This window comes from Callorhinchus milii, unplaced genomic scaffold, assembly GCF_018977255.1.
Source record: "Callorhinchus milii isolate IMCB2004 unplaced genomic scaffold, IMCB_Cmil_1.0 Scaffold4, whole genome shotgun sequence".
In the NCBI taxonomy this organism is placed as follows: Eukaryota; Metazoa; Chordata; class Chondrichthyes; order Chimaeriformes; family Callorhinchidae; genus Callorhinchus; species Callorhinchus milii.
The window spans coordinates 30,994,458-31,007,267 of record NW_024704745.1 but is presented as its reverse complement, the minus strand read 5'-3'; the positions used below and the strand labels follow the sequence as shown (position 1 = coordinate 31,007,267).

General features: G+C 38.5%; 1 protein-coding gene across 8 annotated transcripts in view; it reads left to right on the top strand.

Annotated features, from left to right (window-relative positions):
- The window catches only part of LOC103176881 (protocadherin-9), a 397,017-nt gene that overhangs the window by 162,074 nt on the left and 222,133 nt on the right, over window positions 1-12,810 (top strand). The window contains exon 4 of one of the 8 annotated variants that reach the window (XM_042333963.1): window positions 11,025-11,051. The exons of 6 other annotated variants lie outside the window; for them this stretch is intronic. In XM_042333963.1, coding sequence (XP_042189897.1) covers window positions 11,025-11,051 — 27 coding nt within the window. Of the gene's footprint in view, window positions 1-7,748; window positions 7,766-11,024; window positions 11,052-12,810 lie in introns of all 8 variants that reach the window. One more of the 8 variants, XM_042333965.1, reaches the window with a different exon arrangement.

The window sequence follows — 12,810 nt, the reverse complement described above, 5'->3', positions numbered from 1 at the left end:
AGTTTTAACTTCTTAAGTACTGAGCTTGTAAGTTTTCATTGGTTGGCTATGACTCCATGACTGATGTGATGATATATGAAGCAGTCTGCCAATCCCCTTTGTTACATCTGTGAACCACAATGAATTGCGTCCCAAAAACTGTCCCAAGCACTACATTTAGCTCTGTGGACTCACATTGATATACTAAAACATAGTGTTTTTATGAATATATATATTGAAGAAAACAGCTTCTGTATCATAGTATGCAAATGTGAGTTAAAAGGAAGTTCTCAACCTTTCACTGAATAAGCAGTAGACAGACACATTATTTCTGTGGCTCCGATCCAGTCACACAGCACATTCACTCACAAATGGCCAATTCCACTGATCTCAATTGCAATCACATCAGTAACCTTGTTGTACGCCTCTCACATAAATTGGTAAACTGAATAATACTGGCTAAAACAGTGTAAATATTCTGGATTATTGTGTAACTTCTTGGGTTTAAAAAAAACTGTAGTTGCAAGACTTATTTTTACTTCTAATGTGATGGGTAATTGCTACAAAATCCCTCAGGAGGTGGGTAAAATGTTCTTTTGCTCAATATAAATCAGTGTTTTTATTACCTCAGATTTTTAATAAAAGTTTTGTGATCTAAAGGGACCCATGAAAAGCCATAATCACTTTCTTTAACACTGGACACGTATTTAATCTGATGGTTCACAAAGGTTGTATTTCAAACCTTATAATACTCAAATCTATAACAAGTGGCCCTTGGTGGAGCAGTCTTTTTGTGTGTTTTTGTTTACTAAATGATAGATAAACTTGGCAGTGGAAGCTTTCTAGATGTGGCAGTGTTGCCGTCGTTACCCATATAGATTGATTGTTTAACCCTCTATTGATATAGGCTTACATTTAGGGCTGGAAACAGTGTAGCTGAATAAGTCATTTGTCTTTTCATCTCTTGAATATGTAAAAATAAATGAGATGTCACTTTGAGTGAGTCGGATGGTTCACTATATTAGCACTTTGTCCTTTTATTTCCTTTTATTTCAGTCTAAGCGTATGAGGTTTCCCACTCTTGCCAGCTATAAGGATGTGGGGTGAAAGGTGAGACTCGTAATGTGATGATCATCACTGGTAAAAATCATCACATTGACAAAAAGCACATTCAGTTCTACCTCACTCTAGTCTTGATTAACACATCACATGATGCAAATGTCATCCCATACTTAGAAATAATATGGTTATTCTGGAAGGATGAGGTCAAATCATCTGACGGGTCCTCTTCATCTGATCCCCTCTGCTGTTCAGACTGAAGTCAGCTAAATGAGCAAGGATTGAATATAAGGCTGCCCTTGTCTGTATGGCACAGCTACATGGTAGGTGGTGTATTTGCCCATGAAAATTAACTTCAAAAAAGGTGTATTATCTATATTTAAAAAAATAATATTTACAGGGGACCGTGCTATTAGGATTTACGGTGCCTCGCAAAGCAGGAAAGATTGTTTAATGTTAATACTCACACAAACACTCTTCAAATGACAAATGCTAGTGCTCCTTAGATTAACGACTGTTTGCTGATGTTAAATCAGCTCCCACGTGTTGTCACTCACTGTAACTCTTCAAATCTGACAGCATCAGTACAGCATTTAATGTTCAAACATTTTTTTACTTTTAAAAGAACACTCGTAGACGAGCCAGAAACTAAAAGCTGTTTCTGATAATTCTTTGTAGCTGTTTGATTTTTTTTAAAGGAAGCTTTACTGACGTGGTGATCCTTTCAGAGAGATTTGATCTTTGTTGAGCTCTGCTGGAAGTGCAATCTTTTCAATCAGTTTATTGGGAGTGAGGAATAATTGCAATCCTATTCGTGTCAGGCCCTACCCATAAATCATACTGCACTGTCCCTACTCCCAGGCAATTTCAGTCCAGATGTGTTCATTGATAATCTAAGTTCACAATTTTGATTCAGGTTTGTAGCATAGGATCATGGAAAAAAATCTAAGATTTTACCTGACAATAAATTCATCAGCCTTGGGAGTGTGCACCCTAACCTTAAATTACTTACAATTGTTTTGTGGCTTTAGTTCATATTGGTAATTAATCCACTTTTTGGGGGAATGTGGTATCACAAAAGTCTAGCAATTTGGGCATTTGGACTGTTTGGGGCATTTTGGGCATTTTGTCTGTTTCAAATTCAAATATTATTGTTGAAAAGAAAACATGTAAAAAGTAATTGAACAATGTTGAATGATGAGTGTGTTATAACCATGTGATGCCAGCATCCAGAAGAACAAGAGCAGTGGTATCATGAGAGTGTAACCACCACCAAGTCACTCACGGTCCTGACTTGAACACATTGTTGTTCCTTCATTATTGCTGGTGAAATCCTGGAACTTCCCACCCTATACAATCATGGGATTCCCGTTCCTAAAGGACCATAGTGGTTTAAAACAGAAGACCACCATCACATTCTCAGGCCAGCCAGGGATAGGCAATAAATGCTGGCCCTGTCAGTGACCTTCACATCCTGATACAGAGTAAAACAAAAACTCCTGGGATGTGAGTATATGTTCTGCAATACTCTTAAGTGAGAAATGTTTATTTCTGAACTGTTCAATAGGTAGTGCATTCTTTTTGGTTTTGATGATGCTCTGTGGTGAAATGATCTCATGGTGGGGTAAAATTTGCAGAATTCTTAAGTGATTTTAACAATTAGTGGTCAGATAAGAGTATTACAAAACATTTTTAGAATGACCTGGGAATATTAAGCTTACACCAAGCACTGTAAACTGCAGTGTCAATTAACACCAACGTTAAGTTTAGGAACAATTTAAGAAACAACACCAATTTTACCTCATTCAACCAGGTCATCATAATTCAGTCCTAACTATTGTAATTGTTCTCCAAAGGTTTATTTCTGCAATAGGATGCTCGAATGATTTATTTTATTTTAATATGTTTATCATAATCATTTTACAAGGTAGAGTAATTTGAAAGAAACATTGAATTAATAATGGACAACTATGTTTACTACTCTGTACTTTGGAATTAAGGATCGGTGGTTAACCTGCAGAATAAGTTCACAAATCCTGCAGTCACAATTCTATTTTCCTCAGTTCTCTGGTACAGCAGAGGTGAGAGTGCATTTTTATTGTCTGATCACAAGGCAATTTACTGTTTGAATCACCATTTTTTGGCCCTTTACAGCTTTTACAATTCACTGTAGTGGGAAGCTCTGTCAACACTGATTTGCAGCTGGAATTGATTGTTTGATTCCCTGTCAGGTATTAAAGATCATGGGTTGAAAACATGCAAACTGAAATTGCTGCACTATTGATGACTTCTATCTTGTGGATTAAGATGTGTAATCAGCTGGATAAAAGGCCTCAAACTATTTTTCACAAGGAATTTTTCCAGATTTTGTTTCTGCATGTTTTTTATTATTGGGTTTCATAGTGGATCTCGCAATTTGATTTGCAAAGCAACATGTGACTATGAAGATCACCACCGAGGCCTGGCCAATTCTGCCATTCCGTTGCCAAACATATCACCTTTGAGCCAGTTCAAGGAGACCCAGCTTACCATCCTCCCCACAATCCCAGCCCAAGAAGGATAGGTAAAGTTGCTTTGCTCCTAACTGTACAAGGTTATAGAAGGACAATGTTTTTATTCTGCTTTGATCAACAATCATCCAGATTAATTGATAATTCACTTTGTGTCTGATTTTGGGACCTTACTGGCACAAATGGTTGCTGCATTTAATAATATTTGATCCAGCATCTTATTACATCATTAATGTATGGCAACTGTATCATGTAGATAAAAGGTTGCCCTCAGAAATACACTACCCTTGACAATTATTTTATAATGCAAGTTCTTTTTTTCTGGCTGCTAAAATCTTGGTGCTTCCCAACAAAAGTACAGCAAAATTGTAGCATAAACAAGGTCTATCAGAATATCTTTTACTAGAAAAGCCTGTTATCTGTTATATTGTGATTTTAAGACAAACCATTGGCAGCAATTTAAATATCACTTGGATTTAGGACTTGTGGCTCGATGGTGCAGGGTTGTGGTGCAAGCTCAATGGCACGAGGTAAGGAAAAACAACCCACTGTTTTCACAAGGGGTGGATCTCGAGAGTGTCTGTGAAATCAATGGAGTTCACTCCAAATGTGCAGAACACAGGCAGATAGATTTCCAGACACAGTTTAGATTAAATTGAGTACCTGTCTCAACATTAGCAAATTGAGAGCTTGCGAGGTCTTGCCTCGCATGTGAGCTTGCAGGGCCTCACAAGTGAGGCACCTGGGTTCGATTCCGGGCAGGGCAAAACCTTGGGCAAGTCTTCTTACTCCACATGTCTGATAATAATCCCTCAAGAAAAAAAAACAATAATAAATTGGTCACTTCAATCCACGACTAATTGTGAGACGCTGTTGTGCGCAATTGGCCTCCGTGTTTGCCCACAAATATACAGTCAATTCACTTTACAGTATATTCTGTGAAGCACTTTGAGATGTCTAGAAGGCGTGAAAAGCGCTATATCAAATGCAAAGATTATTATTACCAGAAGAATCCAGAATTTAGTATTTGTATTCCAGTGCATATCCCAAACTGTTCTGAAAAATTCATGCTGTGTAGAATTCCTCTACTAGGCATGATACGTAAATAAATTCTGGTGAAAATTGCGACCTATGATTACCATTTATTTACCATTACCATTTATTTACTAATTATCACCAGTGATAATGTTCAACATCACATGCCATAATTTTTACTATTTAATTGTAATCTGAAGTTAATCTGTTGCCTGTTGGCTACAGACTATTGGCTTTATCCAACACTTGGTAACTTTCACGTGATAAGTCTGTCAGGGACTATTATAATAATAATAATCCTTGCATTTGATATCGCGCCTTATCACATCTTCAAGACATCTCAAAGCACTTCACAGAGTATATTGTAAAGTGAATTGACTGTATATTTTATGGGCAAACGCGACAGCCAATTGCATACAGCAGTGTCCCACAAAAGTCATGGATTAATTGACTTAATTACTATTTTTTTTAAGGGAATATTACACCCAAAAAAGCGATCCGCTAATCGGCTAACAACCGGGTTCCTACTTACTGCTGTCTGTTTACCTGTCTGTTTACCTGATAATAAATGTGCATACAAAAAGGTCATTTTCCAGTGATTGTGGTCACTTCTCTGTCCTCAACAGTTGCTGTTGAAAGCTTTGATAATACTTCATCTCCAAATTCAGGCTCCTATCCAGCGTTGCCACATAAGTAGTGCAATGAGCGGATTCATATCTTTTTAGTGTTCCCTGCATGTCATTACAATTAGATTCATTCAACTAATTGTTTCTTATTGGAGTCTGGAGAAGCTTTACCTGCAGTAAACAGTAAGCTTTAGTCTTCAAGTTTTTGCCCACAAGACAAAACACTTTTCATTATACGAAGTCAACTGGCAAGTGGAACTGAGATGATTTGGCCAAAAGTTGCTAAAACACACCATAGAATCACAGAATCATAGAATCGTACAGCACAAAAAGAGGCCATTCGGCCCATCAAGTCTGTGCTGGCTCTTTGAATAGAGCAATTAATGTCAATCCCACTCCCCAGCCCTTTTCCCATAACCCCTGCAAACCCGTCTTCCTCAAATACCCGTCCACCACGTTTTTAAAAGTTGTTATCGAATCAGCCTCCACCACCCTTTCAGGCAATGCGTTCCAGATTCGAACAACTTGCTACGTGAAAACATTTCTTCTCACCTCCCCTTTGCTTCTTTTAGAGATTGTTTTGAATCTATGACCTCGAGTCACTGACACACCCACCAGTGGAAACAGTTTTTCCCTTTCTAACCTATCAAATCCCCTCATGATTTTGAAGACCTCTATTAGGTCTCCTCGTAACCTTCTCTGCTCCAATGAGAATAATCCCTGCCTCTCTAGCCTTTCCTCATGATCAAGGTCCCTCATTCCTGGTACCATCCTCGTAAATCTCCTCTGCACCCTTTCCAATGCCTTAACATCTTTCCTATAGTGTGGTGCCCAGAACTGGGCGCAGTATTCTAACTGAGGCCTAACCAGTGTTTTATATAGGTTAATCATAACCTCCTGACTCTTGTACTCTATGCCCCTATTTATAAAGCCTATTATCCCATATGCTTTTTTTACAGCTTTATTTACCTGTCCTGCCACCTTCAAGGATTCATTTACCTGCACCCCCAGGTCTCTCTGTTCTTTTACCCCCCTTAAGATTGTAATATCTAGACTATATTGCCTCCCATCATTCTTTCTACCAAAATGCACTACTTCGCATTTCTCTACATTGAAACTCATCTGCCATGTGTCTGCCCATTTTACCATTCTGTCTATGTCTTCCTGTAGTTGGCTCCTATCCTTCTCACTGTTTACCATCCTACCTAACTTTGTGTTGTCCGCAAACTTGGAAATCGTACTTGCTATACCCAAGTCCAGATCATTTATGTATAGTAAGAAGAGCAGTGGTATTAATACCGATCCCTGGGGGACGCCACTGTACACTTCCCTCCAGTCAGAAAAGCAGCTGTTCACCACAACTCTCTGCTTTCTGTCTCCCAGCCAGTTCTGGATCCATGCTGCCACTATCCCTTTTATACCATGGGCTTCTATCTTTCTTACAAGTCTTTCATGTGGCACCAAATAAATATTGTTTTTAATTGTGAGACTGCTGTCTTCATACAAGAAAATCATCATTTTCTCCAACCAACTCTTGTCTCCTCTACCTCCAACATTTTTGTTTGTCTGGCTTGTCCCATTTTCTCATCCCTTCCTTGCTCCAAATGATTCTTCCTTATGATATGTTTTCTGCCGCTTTCTCAATTTGTGTTTGCACAGATCAGGCTCTAAAACATCCATCAAGGCCTGGGCTACTGATACAATGACAGCAGTTAGTGGCACACAAATAGAACACATTCATTTTGCTCTGGACAGATTTTGGTAGAATCCTCTAAGTTGTTTGGAGCAATGAGACCACTGTCGAGCTTACCTGAAGAAAGTTCCTGCCAAGTTCAGCTACAAAATCAGAAGTTTATGTATCCAGCAAAAGCATTTTCTGATCCCATGTAAAATATGACTGTAAGCCTGAATTAGGAACCTGAGTAAGGGAGGAATCAGTCAATTTAGGAATTCCTGAACTCCACTGAATGAGCTCCCAACAGACAAAGTGTTAATGGTTGTTGTGATACTTTCTGACTTATTTCTTTGTTATTTCCTCCAAAATTATTATTCATCAGGTTGGATTAAAAGTACTATTTCCACCAACATTAAAGGATGGGGAAGGGAAATGTAATGTTACATATAATTTAACTGGAGTAGTCTTTTAAGATGTTACAATTGCACAATCCAAATATATAAAGTGATCATAGAGCCACCCACCTTGTGTAGCAAAGTAATCCATCCAACTCCATTCATTTATCATTCAAAGATTTGTCTACACTGATAGCACCAAACCAAAGATTATCCATAAATATGCTTCTTATTTGAAAATAGTGGTTTCTGAGGCTCAATCAGACTTTCCCAATCATCAACTTCGTCCCAGATACAAGCTAGAAGAGTGAAAGGTAAAACATTTAAATAGCAAGACCCTTTTTTTAACAAAAAGAGTTCTAACGGTTAGAAATAAAAAAAAATCTTGCTATTTAAAAAAAAGTTCACGTTTCATTTTGAAAATCCGGGAATACAGTAAACTTTCATTCTATCCCTTAATGTTCAAAAGAAATGCCCATCTTTCCTGCCCATAGCAAAGAAATGTTCAAGTTAATTTATTTGGTAACTTTACAAGACTTAAAAATGGGCTGAAGTAACACATTAAATTGCAAAGTTCAGGAAAAAGCTCACAATTCCTCAAGTTAATATTTTTTTTAGACAGTGTATATCTGGGCACCTGCTGCAGTCACTCAGTGTTTCTTGGTTATTAATAAATGCCTCCGGAACATCTCGGGAACCAGTGTTAATCATTATTTAATCCCTAGCAGTTCTTTGTGTTTGAGTGCTCTTCGGAGCTGCTTGTTTCTATTACGAAGGGTCTATTTGAAGTCTTTTTTTTAAGTATTTCACGCAGTGGGGATCTGAGGGCATTGAAAATGCAGCTGACGTTCAGCGTTGAGCAGAAAATGCATTAGTGAAAGGAATAATTATCATTATTGAGAATTTGTCAAATGAAGCCACACAGGCAATACCCCTGTCTCTTTCATTTTTAAGTGAAGCCATGTTTGGTCCTTTAAATCCTTTCTTTTGGGAGCTGGTTCCTGCCTGATGTAATTAGCAAAAAAGGACATGGAACTCATGTCGACCTGACTTTGGAAAGGTGGCTTTGACAGTTTGAATGGAAGTGATGGCTTTTCATATGCTGTGCCTCCTCTCGTTTGATTCCCTGATGCATTATGACAGACTTGCTGAGACAAAGCCTTAATCAATTCTCTGGAGAACTGTGACAAATGCTGCTGTGTCAGAAGCAATATGGACCAGACGGAATAAAGTAAACTTTGGCCTGAGGCCTTGGCAAATGAGCAGCATTTCGTAATACAGGGGGAAAAAGGGGATCTAATTAAGTGAGTAGTTTTTAATTCTCACGTAACACATGCATTTAACAGAGCATATTTCACTATTTATTGAGCAATTGTAGCTGACAGCAATCCATGGGCTAATTAACTAGATCGTTTTCATTTTATAAATGAATTGCTTTGACATTAGGTTAATCATAAAGCTAGATTCCTGCTTATTAGTGAAAAAGCTATTTTTCTCATTCTACATTGGGGCTAATTGCCTGGTACACTGTATTTACTTTTTTTAAAACAAAGTAACGTAATACAGAGGGCTTCAGGGCAGTCATAACGTTTTGAAAAATTATTAAAAACAAATGGACCCAAAGATTTTTCATTCTGAGAAATCCTAATGGAGTGTTAGGCCATAAATTTCACATTAAATATTGTTTAAGATTGAAATTATTGCTTCAAATAATCCATCCTGAGGGTATAACATGCTTTTCCTTTTCTCAAAGCCAGTTTGACTGCAGTTAAGGAATTGCCCTGTATATTGCCCCCAGGGTAGGGCACAATAAGAGACATGACGGGGAGACTAACACATTGGTTTTTCATTTGTATGCAACATGCTATCATGGAGATGGAGGTCAAGCTGGGGGTGGAGAGGAGTGCGATGTACAGATGCAACTTCTTGAATAACAGATGAGCCTTTATGGTGACTGTCGGAGTTCCAGAAATGTTTCTTGCCAATATTCATAGTTTTATTTATACTGTTGTGTCACTAGGAACGGAGCAGTGGAGTACTGAGATGCGTGGTTTCTTTAGAGGCAAGGAGGTCATCACTGTAAAGTGTAAAGTACTTCCCTAGTACTGGGTTGAAAGATCACTTTTAATATCTCCTATCTGAGGGGAGATGTCAACTGGAGCCCATCTGAAAATACCCTTAAGATTGTGACTAGTGGCGTAAAAGGAGAAGTTTGGAAGAATTTCTTCTCACAGAAGGTTGTCAGAATATGGAATGATTTGCCAGAGCTGGCTGTTAGAGCAGTGAATTGAAACATTTGAAAGAGAATTGAACAAGCACATGCAGAGGACTGGTATGGGGAAAACAGTGAGGAATTGGGATTAAGATGGATGGTTTCTTGAAAAAGCAAACAGCAACACCAAAACAAAGTGCTGAACCACATCTCACTATGAAATATTTCTCTATGGTTCACCTTTTCATTTTGGTCCAGGTTCCAGGATTGGCTTCCAGGAGTCGAAGGCAGATTCAGTGGTAGGAGGTTGGAGAAAGACCCAATGGACTATGTCCTTTGGGATTAGTTGATTGACAGTGGCAAATCTCCTGAGGCTTGCTCTATCCTGTTTTCTGTATTTCAATCTTCCTGGAAGGAATTTAAAGTCCCTTCCAACTGAATCTTTGGTGTGAAAATTGCAACAAATTGTAATTGTGATGATTACTGAAAATGATTATCACATTGACTAAATGTTTATCAGGACAGTTGACAGTTATCGACTGGGTGATACTCTCCCTCCTGACTTTAGCACAATGATTAGGACTGAAACAGCACAAAGAATTCAGGAGCTGCTGTTGCAATCATCGTTGCCATACTGGCTTAATTTTAAGCAGGTATCCTGTGAAATGGCACACAAACTCTGCATCCCTTGGTCAGTGACAGCAATGGCAGCTTTTGAAATCTTCAGACCTAACCATTGTGCCAATGTCTGGCCCTGTGCACAGAGATAAAATATTATTTTGTTTAACTGCAATTTTAGTTCATTGCCAATTATTGTATTATATTACAGATTTAATACTATTTACTCAATTATCGCAAAACAGAACAACCTGCAATTGTAGAAATAATGAAGTAAGAACAGAAAATGCTGGCAAATTTAATATGAACATTTCAAGCTTGACTCCATTAATAATAATAATCCTTGCATTTGATATAGCGCTTTTCACGTTAGGAGGACGTCCCAAAGCGCTTCACAGAACACACTGTAAACTGTAAAATGAATTGACTGTATATTTGTGGGCGAATATGGCAGCCAATTGCGCACAGCAATGTCCCACAAACAGTCGTAGATTAAAATGACCAATTTATTGTTGTTTTGGGTTTTGGAGGGATTATTATTAGGCTCTGTGTGGAGTAAGGAAACTTGCCCAAGGTTTCGCCCTGCCTGGAATTGAACTCAGGTCTCTCGCTTGCAAAGCGGGTGCTCTAACCACTGAGCTACAGGACTCCAGTGATTAAAACCATCACTGTCAGCTTCTGAGTGCTTTGCTGTGCATTTCCAGCACCTTACAGTTGAACATATTTTTCAGTTATATTCTCTTTCTTAGATACCTTCTACTGCACTACCCTATTCCCTGGCTTGGCCCAACTGTTTGCATTTATATAAGAATAATTATTTCAATTGGTATAGTGCCTTTCACGTCAGGAGGACATCTCAAAGTGCTTCACAGGAATTACTGTAAAGTGGAACACTATGTTTTGTGGGCAAAAAAGAACGCCTACCACTATCACCACAATGGTGTGCGGGAAGGCCAATATAGACCAGCCATATGTAGGAAGGTTGACTATTCAGCCCAAAAGCTTGTAAAACTAAAGGTAATAGGACGAGACATTGCAGTTATAGCAGCAAGTACCTCCAGAGCTTAGATGAAGACCCAACTCTGCATGGTGCTCAGAGTCTACCATGACAGATCATTTGTATTAAATAATAATTCTTACAAACAACACAGTGTCTTATCTCACCATTTGAAAGTACTTCACAGGATTGTATTGTAAAGTGTAATAATGTATTTTGCAGTATAACTGCCATTTTTTGCCATAACAATGTCTCATAGGCAACTATGATGTAAATGATCAGTTTTATTTGGGGGCTTGTTGGCCTGGACACAAGGAGAAATTCCTTCCTCTTTTCGAAAAGTACAATGGGATCTTTAATGTCCACCCGAACAGGCAGATGAGACCTTGGTTTAAAGTCTCATCTGAAGAATGGCATCTCCAACAATGCAATACCTTAAGAGATTATCACTCTAGTTTATTGATGCAGAGGTGTGGACACCATCGGCTGCGCAGCTGTGGTCATAGGATTAGTAAAATCTAAATACAGTACAGCAAACATATTGGTGATATTGGGAGAGCCTGGTGTTTTATGTTAAATAAAAGCTCATGGAGAAACACAGTGCCTGGGAGAACAAATATTTCTCCACAACAGGCCACAAATCCAGCAGCCTGAGATAGACTACATAAAACAGAATAGCAGCGTGAGGACCTATTGAATCAGTGTTGCGGGGCTGTACAAAGTTTTTATTCTTTTCCTGTCTTATTTAAGTATATTTTGGAGTATGTCACTAGATTTTACAGTAGATTCTGTGAAGCACTTTGAGACATCCTTCTGAAGTGAATGGAGCTATATCAAATATCAGTATTATTATTTATTGTTTTCTGCATGTATTGTTGCCTCTATCATTAGTTTTGGCCACCCCACTTTCCAACGCCTTTCTGTCAGGCATTGTTAGCTCATGATTACAAAAATCCTGTCCAGTGTTCCCTTTGATACTTAAGACTTTGAGCATCTGTTATACAGCCTGGAGCTGCCACAGAAGGAGACCCAGTTAACCTATAAATCAGTGCTTTGACTCTTTCCATTGACCAGAAACCCCAGAATGAAAAGCTTGCAGGTGGCTTTACATTTTATACAAAAAAGTTTGCAGTTTTGGAAAGCCACATGACTACAGTCAAAGCTGCTGAGTTGGCTGTATTTTTCCAGACAGCATCCTGGTGTTTTTGAAAGTGCTGCATTGGGACTTGTACTGTTAACAGCCATCAGAGCTAAAACTGACAAGCTTATATCCATTTTTCACAGGAAGAGCCAAATAATTACTGGCTGTTGATCCACTAGTGCAGTTTTGTTCTGATTTGAAAAATGTGTTCTCTGCCCAGTATAGTTCTAGTTCATTCACACGAGTCCTGTAAGGTTTTAAGGTCCATATTGATTTATTTTGAAGCCTTCTGATCCCAGCACTTGTAGCAATTAATTTGAGGGATCAAAAGCTTGTAACGTGTTCTTTAGCCTAGTATACTGAGCCTTTTACTGTCAGTTCTCTCAAATGTGAAGACGCTATTCATAGTTCTGAGCTTTAACACTCTTTTACTTATCGGTTCCTTTTGGTTTTGCCTTTGCTTCCTACTCCACCCCCCTCACCCCCACCCAGAGGTCAGATTAGAATTTGCTCAAACCCAGCAATCGATGGCCACCCAAAATTGAACCAATTCCTGAAAGATT